Source organism: Trichosporon asahii (assembly GCF_000293215.1).
Source record: "Trichosporon asahii var. asahii CBS 2479 unplaced genomic scaffold scaffold00009, whole genome shotgun sequence".
NCBI classification, from domain to species: domain Eukaryota; kingdom Fungi; phylum Basidiomycota; class Tremellomycetes; order Trichosporonales; family Trichosporonaceae; genus Trichosporon; species Trichosporon asahii.
The window spans coordinates 1,583,866-1,602,973 of NW_014040915.1; the positions used below are offsets into that span (position 1 = coordinate 1,583,866).

General features: G+C 57.1%; 11 protein-coding genes across 11 annotated transcripts; 1 reads left to right on the plus strand and 10 right to left on the minus strand.

Moving 5' to 3' along the window:
• Window positions 1–200: 200 nt before the first annotated feature.
• On the minus strand, window positions 201–2,523 carry A1Q1_07363 (uncharacterized protein; the record flags this gene model as incomplete). Its single annotated transcript, XM_014327599.1, has 4 exons — window positions 201–367; window positions 448–1,215; window positions 1,667–1,854; window positions 2,135–2,523. 4 exons carry the CDS (start codon window positions 2,521–2,523, stop codon window positions 201–203), a joined length of 1,512 nt encoding a protein of 503 aa, XP_014183074.1.
• A 306-nt stretch (window positions 2,524–2,829) lies between these two features.
• Window positions 2,830–3,765, minus strand: A1Q1_07364 (uncharacterized protein; the record flags this gene model as incomplete). Its single annotated transcript, XM_014327600.1, has 2 exons — window positions 2,830–3,050; window positions 3,090–3,765. The coding sequence occupies 2 exons, from the start codon at window positions 3,763–3,765 to the stop codon at window positions 2,830–2,832; spliced, it is 897 nt and encodes a 298-aa protein (XP_014183075.1).
• Window positions 3,766–4,018: 253 nt separating this feature from the next.
• On the minus strand, window positions 4,019–4,911 carry A1Q1_07365 (uncharacterized protein; the record flags this gene model as incomplete). Its single annotated transcript, XM_014327601.1, has 2 exons — window positions 4,019–4,221; window positions 4,269–4,911. The coding sequence occupies 2 exons, from the start codon at window positions 4,909–4,911 to the stop codon at window positions 4,019–4,021; spliced, it is 846 nt and encodes a 281-aa protein (XP_014183076.1).
• Window positions 4,912–5,224: 313 nt separating this feature from the next.
• Window positions 5,225–6,061, minus strand: A1Q1_07366 (uncharacterized protein; the record flags this gene model as incomplete). Its single annotated transcript, XM_014327602.1, has 1 exon — window positions 5,225–6,061. One exon carries the CDS (start codon window positions 6,059–6,061, stop codon window positions 5,225–5,227), a length of 837 nt encoding a protein of 278 aa, XP_014183077.1.
• Window positions 6,062–6,278: 217 nt separating this feature from the next.
• A1Q1_07367 (uncharacterized protein) lies at window positions 6,279–6,782 on the minus strand (the record flags this gene model as incomplete). Its single annotated transcript, XM_014327603.1, has 1 exon — window positions 6,279–6,782. The coding sequence occupies one exon, from the start codon at window positions 6,780–6,782 to the stop codon at window positions 6,279–6,281; it is 504 nt and encodes a 167-aa protein (XP_014183078.1).
• An 810-nt stretch (window positions 6,783–7,592) lies between these two features.
• A1Q1_07368 (uncharacterized protein) lies at window positions 7,593–8,465 on the minus strand (the record flags this gene model as incomplete). The annotated part of the gene is made up of 1 exon (XM_014327604.1): window positions 7,593–8,465. One exon carries the CDS (start codon window positions 8,463–8,465, stop codon window positions 7,593–7,595), a length of 873 nt encoding a protein of 290 aa, XP_014183079.1.
• A 252-nt stretch (window positions 8,466–8,717) lies between these two features.
• Window positions 8,718–10,923, minus strand: A1Q1_07369 (uncharacterized protein; the record flags this gene model as incomplete). Its single annotated transcript, XM_014327605.1, has 3 exons — window positions 8,718–9,705; window positions 10,081–10,422; window positions 10,478–10,923. The coding sequence occupies 3 exons, from the start codon at window positions 10,921–10,923 to the stop codon at window positions 8,718–8,720; spliced, it is 1,776 nt and encodes a 591-aa protein (XP_014183080.1).
• A 543-nt stretch (window positions 10,924–11,466) lies between these two features.
• Window positions 11,467–12,468, minus strand: A1Q1_07370 (uncharacterized protein; the record flags this gene model as incomplete). The annotated part of the gene is made up of 1 exon (XM_014327606.1): window positions 11,467–12,468. One exon carries the CDS (start codon window positions 12,466–12,468, stop codon window positions 11,467–11,469), a length of 1,002 nt encoding a protein of 333 aa, XP_014183081.1.
• Window positions 12,469–14,286: 1,818 nt separating this feature from the next.
• Window positions 14,287–15,360, minus strand: A1Q1_07371 (oxidoreductase, short-chain dehydrogenase/reductase family protein; the record flags this gene model as incomplete). Its single annotated transcript, XM_014327607.1, has 1 exon — window positions 14,287–15,360. The coding sequence occupies one exon, from the start codon at window positions 15,358–15,360 to the stop codon at window positions 14,287–14,289; it is 1,074 nt and encodes a 357-aa protein (XP_014183082.1).
• Window positions 15,361–15,743: 383 nt separating this feature from the next.
• A1Q1_07372 (Glutaryl-CoA dehydrogenase, precursor) lies at window positions 15,744–17,133 on the minus strand (the record flags this gene model as incomplete). The annotated part of the gene is made up of 3 exons (XM_014327608.1): window positions 15,744–16,098; window positions 16,152–16,718; window positions 16,802–17,133. The coding sequence occupies 3 exons, from the start codon at window positions 17,131–17,133 to the stop codon at window positions 15,744–15,746; spliced, it is 1,254 nt and encodes a 417-aa protein (XP_014183083.1).
• Window positions 17,134–17,614: 481 nt separating this feature from the next.
• Window positions 17,615–18,929, plus strand: A1Q1_07373 (uncharacterized protein; the record flags this gene model as incomplete). Its single annotated transcript, XM_014327609.1, has 4 exons — window positions 17,615–17,782; window positions 18,024–18,170; window positions 18,467–18,548; window positions 18,637–18,929. The coding sequence occupies 4 exons, from the start codon at window positions 17,615–17,617 to the stop codon at window positions 18,927–18,929; spliced, it is 690 nt and encodes a 229-aa protein (XP_014183084.1).
• Window positions 18,930–19,108: the final 179 nt, after the last annotated feature.

Genomic DNA, 19,108 nt, shown 5'->3' on the forward strand with positions numbered 1-19,108 from the left:
CAGCCTCCACCTGACGCCTCCAGGGCGGCGCACAGACTTGTCAGTGATGCGCCTTCATCGGCCTGAGTGCAATGTTTGCCTTGTGCTTTCCTTGCAGCTGATATCCACAGCAGATCGCATGTAATAGCCTTGGATTGAGTCGTGCTCTGGAGGCTGAGAACGAGGCGTAGTGTACGCATGGCCGCAAGGCGGGAAGCGGGCTAGAGTTGGAGAGGATTGTGGAAGTCGGTCTCGATCGCAAATTCCTTGTCTCCGACTGAGGTGCGATACTCCGAAATGGTGAGATGCTGAAAATTGAGCATCTTCAAACCTAGGAATGAAGGAGGTCGCTCCGCAACGTAGGTGACCTTCATGCTTGAAAAGCTTTCTTGAGCGTCCGACAGAGCCCACAGAGTTCGGCAAAGGTCCAGAGCTGCTAGTCAACCGACGATTCCTTGGTTTGCTCACCATCAACTTCTGCGAACTCTGTGAATCGTTGTGGAGAACCTCGAGGATGCACCACAAAGACCAGGTGAAAGACCGTCAGTAATTCGGAGCAGTCTTCACTCCAGTGCGGAGTATGATGGCGGTAATCGTCGTTGCGGTGGTTCACGACGAGTTTCGAGATCTCGCGTTCCGTCCTCAGCCCAAAGTGGTTGTCGAGAACCACACGAGAGCATACAAAAGGAGCGATAGAGCCCATGTCGGTCTTTTCAATCGGGTGCAGCTGAGGAAGACGTACGGTGTCAACCCTGAGGGTGTGTTTCTTGTTCTCCACATCCTCAAAGTCGTACAGGGTGGCGAGGTCGACAACTCTGCAGAACCGCAGACAACGAGGATCAGTGATGGCCGCGTAGCCTCTTTGAGTTTCAAAGTAGAAATGCCACTGAATGCTGTTGTTGTTGTTGTTATCAGGTTCCTTCTCACCGATCCACCAGGTGGGCTGATTCTTGGAGCACCCAGTCGAGAAACCACGAAGATGGTAGAGCTCGGCGGCGACCCGCTTCCGCCACTCGCGACAAGTGTCGCCCATGACCACCAAAGACTGGACGGGCGCGAAGGCGAAGAGGAGGTCGACTACGTGCGGGTAGGAGAGATGGTCGATAATAAGCATGGCGATGCCAGGAAGTGCAATGGTCAAATGTGCAAAGTTGAGGTGTTTGATGGTCATCCAAGTTACAGCGAGCGAAGGGGCGCAGCCTCCACCTGCCCGGTGGGCACCATTGAGTTCTGAGGCTTGAACTCGTCATCCCGACAGATTGAGATGTTGTAGGTGAACACATAATGCATGATATACTTCTATCAGCCGCTTTTTCACCCGAAGCACCCTTCTCTCTGATTCTATTCTGCTGATGAAGCGGTCGGAGACGAGCTGGGCCTAAACCGGGGTGCCACGGGCGGTCGAACGCCAGATCCCACCGTAGGGGCAAAAGTCGAGAGTCGAACGAATTTCGATTGATGATAACTTCACAATCGTTCAGAGCAACCGCATCAAAGTTGCAGCATGAGCGCATTGCTTGGTCCACAGTTGTTAGGGCAACTTTCAGAAGCTTGCAAGCAATATGGGTTGAGCAATGAGCGATTCGATTTTGTTCGCTACGGTGGCGTTCGACTTTCCGTGGTACCCCGGTTTACAGTGGCGGGCCGACGAGAAAGGTGTAAACTGTAGGTCACGGAGAAAGCGTACAATCGAAATCGGTCTCGATCGCGAACTCCTTCTCACCGATCGTATCACGATACTCGTCGAGAGTCAAGAAGGCTACATTCGGAGTCTGTAGAATGGAAGGCGGTGATCTCGCGACGAAAGTGAACTTCGGACCATTGTGCTCCAGGTTGTTTTGCCACCGAGGGAGCTGCGTCACGAAGTTGTACAGGCTGTCGGCTAGGCGTCAGCTCGAGATTGGCGATCGTCTCCCGTCCTACCTCTCATCTCTGTTAACCATCTGTCTGTGCCTTCCGCACCGAAGTTGTGAGATATGAAAACGATCTCTCGGACCAGCAAGGTGCTGCGGAAGCCCTCGTAGCCCCAGGCACTGCGGTAACTCGAGCTATCGCGATAGTTGACGACAAGCTTGGGTACCTCGTGCGGTGTGCTCAGGCCGAAGTGGTTGTCGAATACCAATCGATAGCATTGCACAGACATCAAGTTTCTCACGACATGTGCTGTGTAGGGAGGCATCGGTAGGCGAAGGGTGTGACGTTGAAGACCACTCCATCTGCGAGGGGGACTGGGCCATCACCAAAGTCCACAACACGACAATAGTCCATGCAAGCCAGATTGGAGACTGCTGTGTAACATCCGGCTGGCGACTCGAAGACAAAGTGTTGACTGTGCGCGCTGATGTCCGAAGACTCATCCGTAACGTTATCGCTGATGAGTGCACCGCGTCTGACAGTGAGGTCGCGGAGATGGTAGAATTCGGCGACAACCCTCGTTCGCCACTCGCGGCAGGCCCGGCCCATGGCGAAGAGGGCTTCCTCGGTGGCATAGTCGAAGATGAGGTCGATGATATGGGGATAGCTGAGATGGTCTATGGTCTTCATATTAGAGGGAAGTGACAGGATGAGGACAAGTCGAAAGAGACGTACCGTTCCTTGACGCCGACAATGGCGCAGGACGCAGCCTCCACCGGCGGCTGCGTCGCTCGGGCCACCAACGAACAGAACACATCACACCTCCACCGGATTCACGAGCATGCGTGCAGGCAATGCATACTATCCTATGAAAAGAGTGTCTAAGTCTGAATGCACTGTCCGTGTGAACTTCACAGGCTACCTTGTTTGATGGCCGAAGCAGCATTTGGCGACTATGCACTGGTGAAGTGGTGCGCGCCAGAACCGACCCCTTCATCAAGGGGACAGAGGTCCGTCGAAGTTGGTCTCGATCTTGAACTCCTCCTCGCCAATTTCGGCCCGGTACATCTTGAGCGTCCGATGAAGAATGTTCTTGCCGGACACCATGGTCGAAGGTGGCGTGTTGGAGACAAAGGTGAAGATCACTTTCCGCGGTCCACGGTAGGCACCCCCTGCAGTTCGCGCGCTCGCACTCAGCTTGTGGAACAGGCCAGCGGCTGATCGTCAGTCAGTGGAAGGAGACACATTCTTCTCACCTTCGTACTGTGCCATTCCTCTGGTCTTGGTGTCTGCAGTGGGGTGCACGATGAACACGAACTCATGTACTTTGAAGGAGGAGTTGGAGCACTCCGGACCCAAGCGAGGCTCGCGGGCGCGGAAATTGCCATCGCGGTGGTTGACGACGAGCTTGCGCACCTCACGCCTAGTGTTCAGAGCGAAGTGATTGTCAAGTACCAATCGTGAACACGAGAACGGTCCCAGCCGCCCCATGTGGTTGATGGAGATGAGAGGGGTCTGGGAGATTCGCAGAGTGTCGACGCGGAGAACCCGTTCCGGCCGAACAATGATGGGCCGGGAGCCTAGGTCGAGAACTCGACAGCGTCGTATGTATCCTGTATCCGTTACCTGCAAGGACACGCCTCGCACCGTCGTGAACTGGTAGTGGTGAATGACGCTGGTCGACCCGCTCAGCTTGTTGTTCCACCAGGGCGGCTTGCGCTTCGCCGAGAAATCACGGAGATGATAGAGTTCGGCCTTGACCCTCTTCCGCCACTCGCGGCAAGTCTGACCCATCAGCACGAGCGAGCTGAGCGGGGCATAGTAGAAGATAAGATCGACCAGGTGGGGAAAGGCAAGGTGGTCGATCACTGCCGGAGTGCGTCGAACTCCGAGGCGAGAGAACGTGAAGCGTAGGCGGTCGACGGAGGTCATTGCAACTGGGAGTGGGGCATGGTTAAGTTGTGGAAGTCAAAATGCGACAAGCATGACCCAACCTCCACTCTACACACTACCGACTATGGCACTGATCCGGGCGTGTGTAAACAAATGGGTTGGACTGTTGAACGACTGCGAAGGACATGCATGACAGATCATCAACAGCTCGCTCTATCTATGCTGTCTTCTCCGATGCATAGCACCAGCTCCTGACATGGAGCTCAACGCACTTGGCGGAAATGTGAACGCCCTACGCGGGCACTGGAGAAAGGGGAGTATCAAAGTTGGTCTCGATGGCGAAGTTCCGCTCCCCGATCTCGGCACGATACTTCTCCAGCGTCTTGAACTCATAGCCGGTATCGTTTTTATCGTCTCCGAGGACGTCGAGATGCTCTTGGTCTGCGACGTAAAGTACCTTAGGGCGCTTCTTGAGCATCAGGTGAACGTCGTCAGCTGTCTATTAGCATTGGCTGACCATCAGGACTTCGAAGTGGACTCACCCCAGTCTGCCGCCTGGCGATAGCTCCCGCCGTGGACTATGAACACCAGCAGCTCGACCTCATTACCGACGACGCCTAAGACATAGAACTCGTCGTCGCGGTAGTTGACGACGAGTCGGGGCACCTCATCGAAAGGGAGGTCCGTGTCGAAGTGATTGTTGAAGACGAGGCGGTGGGGGGCAAAAGGTGTGCGGAACAGGTCACTGTCAACTTCCCAGCGGGGTTCAGGAAGACGCATGTCATCAATGGGGGCGCGCGTGTCGGCTCCGTAAGACATCGCCCGGTAACTGAGGTCGATGATCTTAGTGGTGCCAGATAGTCTAGTCACATCAGGCAGCTTTCCGGGCTTGCCGCTTGCTGTTTCGAAGTAGTAGTCGTACTTGGGGTGCTTCCACCAGTCGTCTCCCTGCTGCTTGGAGTCGTATCGGCTTGAAGCTCGAAAGTCGTGCAGGTGGTACAGTTCGGCGTCCACTCTGCTTCGCCACTCACGGCACACCTGTCCTAGGAGGAGAAGTGTGTCGAAGGTTGCAAACTCGAAGATGAGGTCGACGATGTGGGGAAAGCTGTGATGGTCGATGGCTTTTGTGGGGCGCCCAACATGGAGGAACGAGAAGGTGAAGGTGAAGTTCTCGAAGCTTGTCATGGCGAGTGAATCATGGAGGAAGGTGAGGAAGCGAAAGTGGTATGCCGCCTCCACCGTACCTGCACTTTACCTGGGCACCTGGGATGACATCGATCGCGAGCCCCTTGTGGCTCAGTCAGAGATAGGTTCGGTGAAGGTGATGCATACGAACACAGCAAGTAACAGTGATTGTTGCATATCTCCCTCACATACACTACACGTACGGCATCATCACTCTACCTATGCATCCAGGTGTTCTCTGTTTACCTTGTCGTATAGCTTGCATTCACATCGCGAGACAGAGCGCCAAGGACATGGCTGGCACCGTTCACGTTCACGGTGACAGCGCAGTGTTGAAGTCGGTCTCGATCGTTAACTCCTTCTCTCCAATCTCAGTCCGGTACTCCTCGAGACTGATGTGCCGAAGCTGTGGAATTACGATTTCCAATCGCGCGCTATCCCCATCGGAAACAAGAGTCATTTCCGGCTTCACCGGGCGTGAGCGGTGGGGTTTCGACCAAAGGTCAAAGTAGCACTCGCAGGCAAACTTGAGGGCTCGGGCTGTAGCGTACACAATCTGTTTCCGGTCGTCGCTGTGGAGCCTGCCCTTGACTGGCGTGTTGATCGGATGGACAATGACGACCAAGTGACGGATCCCAAAGAAGCGGTACCAGCAGTGTTGACTAAGCTTATGCAAGATGAATGGACTGTCGTATGTGTCCCTAAGGTTGATCACCAGCTTGTCGATGAAGCAGCTGGTCTTGAGGGAGAAGTGGTTGTCCAACACGAGCCGGCGGCACTCGAACGGAGCGAAGGAAGATTCGCTTCCCGGAGGAAGCCGATTGCGGTAGGGTACGCGGATGGTGTTGAAGTTGTAGCGCTCGATGCAGCCGAGGGGAGCGGGGCTGTCGTCGAGGTCGACGACCTTGGCACTAGTGCACGCTCCAAGGGTTGTTGTCGTGATAGACTCTTGCTGGCCAAGCCGGAAGCGGTAGAGGCGATGAACGGAGTGGTGGATAACGGAGAAGTCGCGCAGATGGTGAAACTTGGCTTCCACTCGCTGTCGCCACCCGCGACACACCCAGCGAAGTACGTTGTACGACTCAAAGGGCGCAAAGTGGAACACGAGGTCGACAATGTGAGGGTAGAAACTGTGGTCGATGGTTCTCATGTCGTTTCGAGTTGTTGACGGAAGGAAGGAGATTGCTGAACGTGAATTAGCTGGTGATCTCCGCCGCCGGCCCTCCACCTTGTGCACGGATGGTGGCGTCAACGGGGCCGGGGCGCAGACACTCCTCAATTCGAATGTTGGACGCTCCTTCATTGCACAGTTGCACAGTCCAATCGCATGCATACGCAAGCAAGATATCGACTGCGAAGAAGCTGCGTCACTGCACAAGGCACCAGCTGCTCCTCTCCCGCTCCGGCAGTGCCTTCAGGTAGAAGATGGGCGGACCCTTCAGCAACGATGTTGTGAAGTCCGTCTCGATCGCGAAGTCGACCTCACCCACAGACTCTCGATAAGCCTCGCGAGACATGTACGTCGCTGGGTCGAGCACCGTGTCCTTGAGGAACTCCACAATCGCGTGACCCCTCAGCTCAGGCTGATCGGGTGGTCGCTCCTCCGTCAAATCGAGTGCCTCCGCTCCCACCACCGTAACGGGCACGCCCCTTGCCGCCGCAGCATGGAGGATCTTGCCGAGTCGATAGAAGGTTGAGATGAGAACACCCTCAGGCGCGGAGAGACCCTCAGCTTTCTCCAGTGCGAGCTGCTCGGAGTCAAAGATGTACACGACCTCCTTGACCTGGGGCAGGTCGGTGTGCGTAATCCGATCCCACGCAAGCCCAGTGTACGAGTTGTGATTGATGACGAGCTTGTTCGCCTTCCACATTGGGTCAAGCACAGGTGGCATGGACGAGAGGACAAAGCGGTCGACGAACGGCAGCTGCAAGCCCTCGGGGACACGGGCACCGAGGAATCGCACGACCTCAACATTCGGCGCCAGCGGCTACAGGAAGAACTCCTCGTCCGCCACGTCCAGGATGCGGCAGTAGCGCAGCGCGTGCTCTGCACCTCGGAGAGAGAGCTCGTGCATGTTTGCCCACTGCTCGCCCTTGAAGTAGACACTCTGGATATCCTCGCCCGTCATGTCGAGAGTGACCCCGGGCCGCAGGTGGTAGCATCGCGCCAGCACCTTGAGCCGCCACTCGCGGCACACATGCCGTAGCGTCAGGTACGAGATTGGGAAGCTGTAGTCGAAGATGGCATCGAAGATGTGCGGGTAGCTGGAGTAGTTGAGCATGAATGGTGGAGTGTCTGGTGTGGAGGGTCCATGCATCGTCCGGTTATGAACCAAGGCTCGTTAGCGGCCCGTCGGCTTAGCGTCGTTCGGAGACGGAGCTGAGTGTGTGGCGCGATGGACGGATTTTAACGTTATTCTGATTTATTCTGTCCCCACACTGCTCCACTCTGTAACATGAGTATTGACAACGCAAGCGGATAAGCCGACACTGTGTTTCCAGAGATCCTACCAAATGCATGAAGGGTTGGGTTTCGCCCTAAACATAGGCCGGGTGGTGGGTGCATCCCTTGCTGGATGGTCCTCGCTGCATGGTACATTGCCAGCGAAAGTCACAAAATTCGAGACGCAATAGCCGGCTCCGGGCGGTTATCACCAAGTCATCCTAGTTTGGCTCTTATGTTAGGAGATGGGGTCGTAAAGAGAAGGTGTTGAATACCTATTGACTCTCTCTGGCATCTTGAAGTCGGTTTCGATGGCGTACTCCTTCTCACCAATGAGCTCCCGATACTCTTCATGAGTCAGAAGTCTGATACCTCGGACAGCCAAACGACGATCGCCGCTCGGTTTGGTGAACTTCTGTCCTTCGACTCTGTAGGGCTGGAACGTCGCGTGTGTAGTCAACGTTTCCGCTCCGACGACGGTGACGGGGACATGTGTTCTGCGTGCCGAACGTAAGACGCTCAGGAAACAGCAAGGGCATGCTTCGTGTCCATGAAAGACAAAAACGACTTCGCGCAGAGTCATAAAGAAGCTTCTCGGCTCGAGCTGATGACATCGGCTTGTCCGCAGGGTGTGGTTGATTATGACCCTCTTCACCCCGATGAAGAGAGCCCGCCCGGTAAAGTCCTTGTCTTGGAGGAAACGCGGATTCCAATTGCAATGGAACTGTCCGAACACGAGCCTGCGGGCGGCGGCATACCAGATGGGCGTTTGGAGGTACCCAACATCAACGAAACGGATGGTGTCAAGGTTTAAAGCGTATGATGGCAGTCGGGCGTGGCCAAACTGTTGAGCCTCTGCATCAAATCCCGATGAGAGCGATGTCGGGTGAAAGGCAACATCCAGGATTCGGCATTGCCTGACAATATTCTCTTTGGTGGTATCAAACGGGTGATAAAAGGACTCGCCGTCGAAATGGTAGATGTGACCGATCTTGGCGGACGCTCGGTGCCTCCAATCCTGGCACGTTTGCGACATTGCGACCAGGGAATCGAACCCCGCATAGTCGAAAATGGCTTCGACGATGTGTGGGTAGTAGGCGTGTTCGATCATGACGTTGAGTTGTTGGAAAGGAGGGGTACGTCGGTGTATGTTGGGATACGAGAGGAGGTGTGACAATGCAAAAGGAGTCATGGGAGGTCGATGTGATTTTCAGTGCGCAGAAGCGGAAGAGAATGGGTGCGCCCCTTGATCGAGCCCCCCTGGGCGCAGCAAACGCCCGTTATTGCTAACGCCGCGTCATCTCAGTCCAAGAACCGCTCGCAGATGACGACAAGGATGCATCGTCTTGCTATGAACCGGCTGCTACACCCCGAGAATCTGTGTAAGGGACTCAACGACCTCGCGTTTGCTGCAAAGGTTGTCGGGCAGGTCGAATGTCTGATAGGGAACGGGTACCGTCCAAGACGTCTCCACGTCGTACTCCCTACGCCCAACGAGCTCGCAGTACTCCTCGTGTGTCAGAGCCTCTACGCCTGGCCTGATGTCCTTGCGGAGGTCCTGCCTCTGGACGAGTGCATGCCCTTCCACGATGTAGGGCTTGAATTGACCCCTCCTGCGAAGGGTTTCATGACCGACGATGAGGACGGGGATGTCCCCGTCGAGAGCCTCATCGAGAAGCTTGAACAGACAGTGCGTGCAGATTCCGTCTCCATGGAGTATGATCACGATCTGTTTGAGCTGAGACAGCAAACACCTTGTGGTCCCGTTCTTATCTCGGTCGTTGCGCGAGGAATAGCTCGTCTCTCGGTGATTGATTACGAGCTTGTCCATGGTTTCCCATGCACCTGTTCTAGCACCGGGTTCGAAGTTTGGCGCGGGGTAATATATTGTAGACCCGAACTCGTAGAACACAACGCTACGCGCAGGTGGGAGCCAACGAGGTCGATCGAGGTAGGGCGCCTTCAGGCGCAGCGTCTTGAGAGGGTTGGGAAGTTCATGGAGAGCCTGGAGTCGGGAAAGTGGATCAGGTTTGTTGTACAGTCTGCTGTCCCATGTCGGTGTCCCCACGCCGATGTCCAATACTTGGCATTGCTTTGCAACCTTGGCCAGTGGAACTGGCACAGGAAAGCCGTACGAGTTGCTGCTGAAATCGATTTGGAGGTGCTTCATGTGAAACAGAGCGCGTTGCCGCCATTCGCTGCACACGGCCCGCATGACGGCGAGCGACTCGCAAGGCGCAAACTTGAAGATGAGGTCGACAATATGTGGGTAAAACGCATGGTGAAGCATGGTGGATTTGATGATATGGATGGTGGATGATGAAGTAAGGATAACGAGAGAGAGATGAGGACTGGAAGTTTCAACATCCGGTGGATGGCGGGTTTTGAGGTGAGGCGGGCAGCAACGGCTGCGCCTGTGCACCACTTGACCCGCAAGACACCGCCTGTACCGCCCACCAGAATTCAGCCTTAACGCGAGTGGCTTGGCTTAGCAGTCGCACAGTGACGATGTTAAGCGCTCTTGAGGGCATTCCTTAAGTAGCGGATAAGGTATGGGGGAAATTGAGCAACTGGACAAGGGTGCACATGTCACTGCATCGATCTAAAAATCCGGGGTCCACAGGCTAAGTACGGCAAAGAAGGGGGCGGGTAGACGACGAGAAGAGTGTGTCCTTCAACTACCGCCCCGACGCCAACGCAGGCTGTCGGGCAGCTCACGGACATACCAATGCGGGGGCGTTTCCCAGTTTGTTTCGAGATCGTAATCCGCTGCTCCGACCAACGAGCGATACTCCTCATGGCTCATGACATTGACACCCGATTTTGTGTGCTTGCGGTTATCTTCGATTTTGACGAGACTGTTTCCCTCTACTTTGTAAGGCCGAAAGGCGTGCCAGATGCGGATAGTGGCGTCGATGACGAGGGTGACAGGTACCGATATGTCAGAGGCCTCGTCGAGGAGGCTGATGATGCAATGCGGGCACACACCGTCTCCAAACAGGATCAATATTACCTTTTTCAGCTGGGAGGACAATGTTGGCGTGGGACTTCGCCTGTGTAGCGAGGGGCTGTGGCAATCGAGACCATGAGCGTTCCCCACAGGTTTAGTGGACGATGACCAACTTCCCCATGTCGTACCACCCGCCAAACCTCGGACCGGGTTCAAAACGGGGAAGGTTATCACGTGAGGGTGCTTGAAAGGCCGAGAAGACAACCCTGCGAGCGTTCGGAAGCCATCTAGGCTTGTCAAGATACGTCGAATCCCTTACACGTAGAGTGTCGAAGTGAGGCGCCAGCGCCTGAATTGGCCAGAGCTTGACCATGTAATACACACCGTGGCTACCCGTGTCGATATCCAGAAACCGGCAGTGTCTGATGGCGTCGGTGAAAGGTATGCGGAAGGGGTAGCTGTACGTTTCGTCGTTCATGTTGATGTGGAGGTGGTCGAGTTGGGCAAGCGCTCGATACCGCCACGCACAGCCAACGGCAGACATGACGACCAGCGACTCGAAAGGCGCGAAGGCGAACACGAGGTCGATAATGTGGGGAAAGAACTCATGATCGATCATGCTGTCGCTGTTAGAGGATGCCGAGAGACATAGCCCGGAGACGTTAACGGCGAAGGAGCGAAGATGGAGAAAGGTGAGTGACTGGATGAAAGGAAGTGCGGGCTGAAGGGCGTTTTGGCTCCGTCAAGCGTCAAGGCAGTGACGCCCCAATGTAGTTCCGCAGTGCATTTCGGTAAGGGTACTTAGCGATACTTGAGGGTTGTAGCATTCGCGCGGAGGACATCGGGGATTGTCGCTGACAACGTTGCGAAAGGGCCAGAGCAGTGAGTCGCAAACGGTCACGACCATAAGGGCTTTGGATCCGTGATCGCGTCTGGGATGTGCTTGGCCGGATATGAGCGGCTGAGGGTCTGCTGCTGTCGACGCCGACGACGCCTTGCCGCACGCATGTTTCTAGGCTTAGTTTTCATCAACTCCTAGGGATCTAGGCTCGTGCACCCTACGGTGTCCCCGTTGGTCTCCAGGCAGCAATCGGAGCTGTTGAGCACGCCTTTGTCACTGGCCCACAGGCTTCCCCTCGTGCATGCATCTCCTCTCAATACCTCATCGGTCCCAGTTCACCAAACTATCATCGCTAAATGTTTGGCATCCCCCGAAGCCGCTTACTCGAGCGCAGGTCTGATTTCGGAGTGGAGGAAAGTAGTGGTTGGAAACGTCGAGCGGCCTGAGTAGGGGCGTTTGTTCCCAGTCCGCCTCTATGGCGTACTCCCTCTCATCCACCCTCCTGCAACACTCTCGGTGAGTCAACACCTCGACACCTTCCCTCAGGCGCTCCCCGTACTTTGTGAGCTGGATGACAGTTGAGCCTCTGACTTGGAACGACTGAGACGGCGGAACACCTACAATGGTGACTGGGACTGATACGGCCTGAGCCTCGTTCAACAGGGAGCGGATGCAGGACGGACAGGCCGAGTCGTCTCTCAGGATTAGCACGACCTGCTTCAGCTGCGGGAACAGCGTGGCGTAGTCTTTGATGGTCTCTTGGCCGCCACGGTCACTGCTCCCCTCCTCTCCATTAGCACTGTGTCCTCCATCGTCGTCCTTTGCTCGCTTGTGCTTGCAACAAGTCCAGACCAGCTGATGGTGAATGATGACGAGCTTCTCCATCGTCTTCCACTCGCCATTTCTCATACCCCTCTCCAGCCCCTTGAGCGACGTATGGTCCGGATGGAAAGCACCGAAGACGATGCGCGGTGTGCTGGGTATCCACATGGCCTTGTCGGCGTACGCCGCCCTTCGGAGCCTGATCGTAACCAGGTCCGGTGCGAAGGTCTGGAGTCGGGCCACCTCCGGGATGAGGTGGTTGTCGGTTGCTGGGTTGCCTACAGCAACGTCGAGGACACGACAATGACGAGCTGCCTCCTCGAAGATGATAGGTGATGGGGAGAGGTACATGTCATCCAGGAGATTGTAGACGAGGCTGGTCTCCGACAGGGCGCGTTGCCGCCACCCTCTACTCACTCGGGCCAGGACGGCGAGCGACTCAGGCGGAGCAGAGGCGAATACGAGGTCGACGATAGGGGGGGAGGAGAGGTGGTCGATCATGTGCTTGGATCTGTTCGTGAGTTAGAGGTGGAGGATGGAAGTGAGGGAGGCGATGAGTGAGGTGTGGGTCAACACTGGGCTTGCCTTGCGTCCCTTGGTTGACTGTGCACCCGCGCACCTGCGACGATCAGTCCAGTCAGTTGCGGACACTCTCGCCATCAGTCACTCTTTCAGCGTCCAACAGATCCACGTGCATGCGTGTGTGCGTGTCTATCTCTACTTCTTGCCCTTGTCCTTCTCGTCCTTGCTCTCGTCGGTCTTCCCCTTGTCGCCATTCTCCTTGTCCCTCTTGTCCTTGTCACCATTCTCCTTGTCATTCTGCTTGCCCTTGGCGTCTCCCTGCTGGTTCTGGTCCGGGATCTTCTTGTCGACTTCATCATCGTCCTTGTCATCACTCTTACCCTCCGCACACTCCATCTCGTCACCCGGCTTCCTCCTGGCGAGAATGTGGAAGTGGCCAAAGCCCGGAATGCTCTGCAGGCGAGGCGGATTGACGAACCAGAGACACTCCCACCCGCGAGGATCCCAGAGCGCCTCAACCATCTTCTCAATCTCCTGCCCGCCCTTGCTCATGTGTTCGACACCTGCCCACTTCTTGAGCTCGGGACCTCCGGCCTCGACGTCGTCCTTGTAGCTGCCGCGAACAGGGGTCACGCCCACGAATCCGTGCAGTCCCTCGTCCATGATCTTCTCGTACGCCTTCTCGTCATACTTGACCAGCGCGGGGTGCACGAGCGGCACACGGGACCAGACACAGTAGTGCTTCACGCCGGCGGGCATGGAGTACGGCCAGTCGTTGAGGATGAGGGCCCAGCGCGCCTCGTCGAACTTGCCCTCCCACTTGACGTAGCTGTCGTTGTTGGGGTGCTCCTCGTCGTCCTCGTCCTTCTGCAGGCGGTCCTTGATCTCGTCTAGCGAGACGTACGCAGCACTCTCGGGCATCTCGTCGGAGGACACGGTGTTGGAGGAGCCGGAGGAGGAGTATCCGTCATCGTCCCAGTCCTTCTCCTCCTTCTCGACGCGCTTACGCAGCTCCTTGCGCAGGTTCTTCCGATTGCGCTTTGACCAGGGCAGCCGGCCCTCGATCATGAACGTCGCCATGTCGCCCCACTCCTCCTTCATCTTGTCCGACCACTCCTTGTACTTGTCGTTCAGCGCCTGGTTGCGCTCAAAGCGGTCGCCATCGCCAGACTCTAGTCTGTCAGCGGCCGCTTCCCTGTTAACTCACTGATGATGTCCTTGAGCTCTCCCCAGGTGAACAGCGGCACGAGGTCGTTCAGGTCCTCCTCAGTGGGCAAGGTCTTCTTGATATCCTCAGGCGGCTCGAACACCTTGGGCGCGGGATACTTGTCCTTCGCGAGCGGCTGGGACGTGTCCTGGTCGTTCTTGTTGGTGCCCATGTCTTTCTTGTTCTTGTTCAAGCTCGACCGATGTCTCTGGGTGATGAAGACGTTGCAAGAAGGGTATGGGGTGTTGCGCGCAGCTCCAAGAGCAATACGCAGTGCATACGAGAAGGGATCTGATGCCAAGACATCGAAACCCAATAAATCCCTCAAATCGGTCGTGTCCCGCGACATCGGTAGTGATGTCATTGTCATCATGGCCAGCCAGGCACCGCGTATCAGACACGCCCAACGCCTTGTCTCGGGTGGGTGGAGGCGATTAAAAGGGATCTCGCTCGGTTTGCGTGGGGAGGGTCTGCAGAGTCTGGACCAACGCATGCTGCGCGCTGCATAGCCCGGCGACATACGTCGACGCGACTGCTTTTGCGGGGACATGTGCTCTGCATGGATGACTACATGGTAGGGCGGCGTGATGCTAAAAAGACTCTCCCACCATCTTCTCCGTGAGAGCCCACAGCCTCTCCGCACTCTCCTCATCTATCGCGTGCTCCGCAACACCCCCCTTCATCAACTCAGCCATGTCCCTCGCAGCCGCAACGATCGGTGCAACCTGACAGTCATGAAGATACTCTCCGCCCCTCAAAGCCGGATCGAAAGCAGCCACGATGGTAGTGCTTGCGCCCTGCTCGAGCGTTTTGAACTCCCACCCACTGTCCTCCCTCATGCTCCCGTCGTCATTGAAGAACCGCCCAATCATGCCCTTCATGTCCTCTTTGCAGAGGTACCTGCCCAGATTCGTTCTGATTCCTCCCGGGTGCAGTGCAACAGCCTGCACTCCCCTGGCATTGAAGCCGACGGCGTCGAGGACGCACGCGGTCTTGCTCTGCGCATAAGAAAGGAAGTTGGAATAAGGTCTCGAGGCAAAGTTGGGATCGTCAAGGTGCACCGGAGACGTGCGGTGCGCCACCGAAGACACAAATACGACCCGTCCCAAGATGGGAAGGAGGAGGTTCGTGAGCAGCCACGGACCGAGATGGTTCGTCGCGAGCTGGGACTCGTGTCCGTCTTCTGTGAACTGATGGGGTGTCATCATGATCCCCGCATTGTTGATTAGGACGTCGAGCCTGTCCACGGTTGTCTTGATCTGCGCGGCGGCGGCTCGGACGGAGGAAAGGGAGGAGAGGTCCAACTCGACGGTGGAGAGATGGGCGTCGGGGACCTCGAACCGGATTGCGGCCGCTGCGGCCTCGAGCCGGGAGAGGTCACGGCCAGCCAGGAGGAGGAGGGCGGGCGCATGCCGCGCGATGGCGAGGGCGGTCTCGTACCCGATACCGCCTTGCGAGGGGCCCGTGATCAGGACTGATGTCAGCTCAGCCAGACCGGAGGACCTACTCGTCTTGCCCTTGATCTGGTCAGCAAAGGCAGCCGCGGCCTCGGAGGCAGTCGTCGTGGCTCCAAACTCGGGATGGGAAGTCGTCCCTGCCTGCCGAAGGTGCTGGGACTTGAGCGCCGGCTCCGCCGTATGCTGCTCGTCGGTCTGGACTGTCATGATGCTTGTATGTATCCTGAGGATGCCCCTCAGACAGAGGGGTGCTCTTTATAGACCACCCCGTTGCTGCGCACCAGAGCTTATCCTCTTTCTAGAACCCCTCGTGCAGCACCTTCAGTGTCACATCTGTGATAAGCTTTGCATCACCCCCCCTATATGAGCTCAACGTGATCGAACAGGCCCCGAAGGGGTGCAGTCGCCGAGCCTTCGCCGAAGGACAAGTGGAAGCACATGGTGCATGTGAGCGTGACATGGTCGGAGTTCTTGCCGAGAAGGAGACTTCCATCCACATGCATACGTTGGACTAGTATGTACAACTGCTACTTTCCCTCGCCTCCGTCCAGAGGCCGTCAGGTCCACAGACTCGCCCCGCTACGCTCGGCTTAGTTGGCGAAAGCGCTGATGCCCGTCATGGCCTTGCCGAGGATGAGGGTGTGGACGTCATACGTTCCCTCGTAGGTGTTGCACACCTGGAGGTTGGCCTCGTGCCGTCCAATGCCGTACTCGTCGGAACACGCGTTTCCGCCGAGAATGTCGAGCAGGATGCGGCTGTGCTGCAGCGCGTTGCCGCAGTTGTTCCGCTTCAGAATGCTGATCATCTCGGGGTTGTACACGCCCTTGTCGATCTGGTGGCCGAGGTGGAGCGAGCCGAGGAGACCCAGAGTTGCGGCAGATGAGGCGTCGACGAGCTTCTTCTGCACCAGCTGGAACGAGGCGAGGGGACGGTTGAACTGGTGCCTGTGGGTTAGCTAAAAGAACGAAAGGCATTAAGCTAGGATAAGTGTGCTCACCTCTCGAGCGCGTAAGTGCGCGCCTTGTCGATGCAGTCCTCGAGCGCGCCCATGACTCCCCAGGAGATACCGTAGCGCGCATGGTTAAGGCAGGAGAACGGTGCTCCGAGCCCATTGCTCTTCTCGAGCACATTCTCAGCGGGGATATGGACGTTGTCAATGAACACGCTTCCAGTGACGGAGCCGCGGAGGGCGAGCTTGTTCGTGATCTGCGGGGTCTGGATATCCCCCGCATCGCGCGGGACGATGAAGCCGCGGATCTTGCCGCGGACGCCGTTCTCGACCGTCGTCGCCCAAATGATGAAGAAGTCGCCGTAGGGCGCGTTCGTGATCCAGGTCTTTTGCCCGTTGATCACCCACCCGCCGTCCTTCTTCGTGGCTGTCGTCTCCATGCTCGACGGGTCCGAGCCGTGGTTGGGTTCCGTCAGGCCGAAGCAGCCCAGAATGTCCGCCTTCGCAAGTCCCGGCAGATACTGCTCCTTCTGCGCTTCAGAGCCGAACTGGTTGATGGCCGTCATGACGAGGGAGCTCTGGACGGACATGGCGGAGCGGAAGCCAGAGTCGGCACTGTCGTCAGCTGACTATCCCTTTCCCAGCTGCGCCCCTCTGCGCCCCTCGTCATACCCAGAGGACCCTCCACGACAACTCACCGCTCAACCTCGCGCATGATGAGTCCGTACGAGATGTAGTCGGTACCGGCGCATCCGTATCCCTGGATCGTAGGGCCAAGGAGACCGAGCTCGCCCATCTCCTTGAGAATGTTGAGGTCCAGCTTCTCCGTGCGCCATCCCTCCTTGATGCGGGGCACGAGCTTCTCCTGCGCGTACGTGCGCGCCGTCTCGTGGATTGCCTGCTGCTCCTCCGTAAGCAGGGAGGACATGTTCAGCGGGTCCTCCCAGTTGTACGGCGCAAACTTGGCCATGGTGCGGGCTTGCGGCCTGGCGGCGCGGAGGGCAGCTTGCGGGCGGATCGTTCTCAGCATCGTCGTGTCGTCTCGTGGAAGGGCTTTAGGAGTGGAAATGCAGTTAACCGGCAAAGCCTTATAAGCACTAGCTAGAGTGTGCAGACTAGATCGTAGCGTGCACACGAACGCGCGACCGGATTGTGGGCAAGGCCGAATACCGTCTCTCATCGTCGTGCACAACAAGGCCAAGAGTCGGACATGGCCGACCTGGATGGGTGCATGCCGATCGAGATCGGTCATTTCCACATGCCTACCACCTGCGTCACTCTCCCACGCCTGTCCCGACCTCCAGTTACCCAGTCCATCTTCCTCACTGTTGCGGAGCCCACCGTCCTTCCGCACTCATCGCGGCATCCTACGGCCGACAACACGACTTAGGCTCGACCGTAAGTGTCACAGCCGCCGGAGCGCACCGAATCACACCGCCGAGACTGCAACGACTGACTGTTCGCCGCAGACTAGCTCGGAATTCACGAAACAACTGCTACAACAAATCAACATGCTCGCTTCCGTCGTCGGTGCGGGCGTTGCGGGAGTCACTGCGCTCCTCGCATACAGCGCCATCAACGATGCCTTTAAGGAGAAGGTCGACAGGGAGATTGACCTTCAGTGGATGCAGGCCTCGATTGACGCTATGCCGAAGTGTCACTACCTTGCCTATGGATCTGTAAGTGCACAGCTCCACAAGTCTTCCTCCATCTGCCTTCCCCGGCTGTCTTCCCCGCCTATTTCTCTCGGGCAATATTACCTCGGAGGACTCCTCGTCCCATTGGTAGTGGAGCAGCAATCCCCAAGGGTTTCTCAATCGCATACGAGTTGACTCCACCTCTGTCGATGGGACACTGCTATGCCGATCGAAGACGGGACGGATGTCGCTGAGTCAACTCCGTTCGACAGCTGACGCTCAGGTCATCGTGAACGCAACAAGCGGCGAGAAGATCTGCGAGGGCTACAACCGTGAGATGGAGACGGCCGACCCCACCGAGCACGGCGAGGTCGACGCCATGCGCAACTGCGTCAAGAAGTACACCGACCTTGGATGGACCTCGGAGCAGGTGAGTCGCTGCTCCCACCACCCTCTCTGCGAAGCGTTCCACAATTTGCCTGGAGGACCATCTCTCAGCTCATCTGTTTGGCGAGCCCTGCGGCGTCCATCGACTGCTTGTCATGCCCGGCGGCCTCCGTATGCCTGGCCGGGGCTCACTCTGGGCCTCCGTTCTGTGCGGAGACGGTGAATGGCTTGGCTGGTGGTGAATAATGTCCGGGACCCCGCAGGAATCAGAGGTGGAGGTGGAGGCTTCGGCCAATGGCATCAGCCACATTCCCCGATAACCCATGGCTGACTGTTCAGATCAAGAACGACCTGTGGCCCAACAGCTGGATCTACACGACTGCTGAGCCGTGCCCGATGTGCGGCGCGGTCATCCTGCATTGTGAGTAGAAGCGCAAGGGATGTGGCAGTAACATGAGATTGCGGCGAAGCCAAGCTGTGCGCCCGATTGAGTTGAAGCTGACTTCCAGCCGGCTTTAAGCGTGTTATTTTTGGTACTGACCAGCCGACGATGCGGTACATGGGCTGGAACGAGTACCTGGTGACTCTGCGTACTGACTGGCTGCGCCGCCTGGCCTTGATCCAGCCCGGGTTCGGTAACGGACGCCCTGTGACGGACGTGCTGTCTGTTGGCTCTGAGCTGACGGACCCACTCCTGTGGTGGCAACACCACGCCAAGTACCCGTGCCCTGCTGGGTGCCATCGCGAGGAGGGGGACAAGGTGAACGGAGTGCCTCTGTGCAAGCCTGACGCCGGGCAGTAGGCAGGCTAGGCTGGAGGAGTCGTAGGGTGAGCACCAGTGTGACGGATGGTCTAGGGCGAGGCGGAAGAAGACGAGGGATATTTTTGGTCCCGCTGTGTCCCTTCCGGCGGGGCGGGTGTGGTAACGATCCTGGGCCATCAGGATCGCTCAGGGACGCGATGCCGGGTAGCCAACCACAA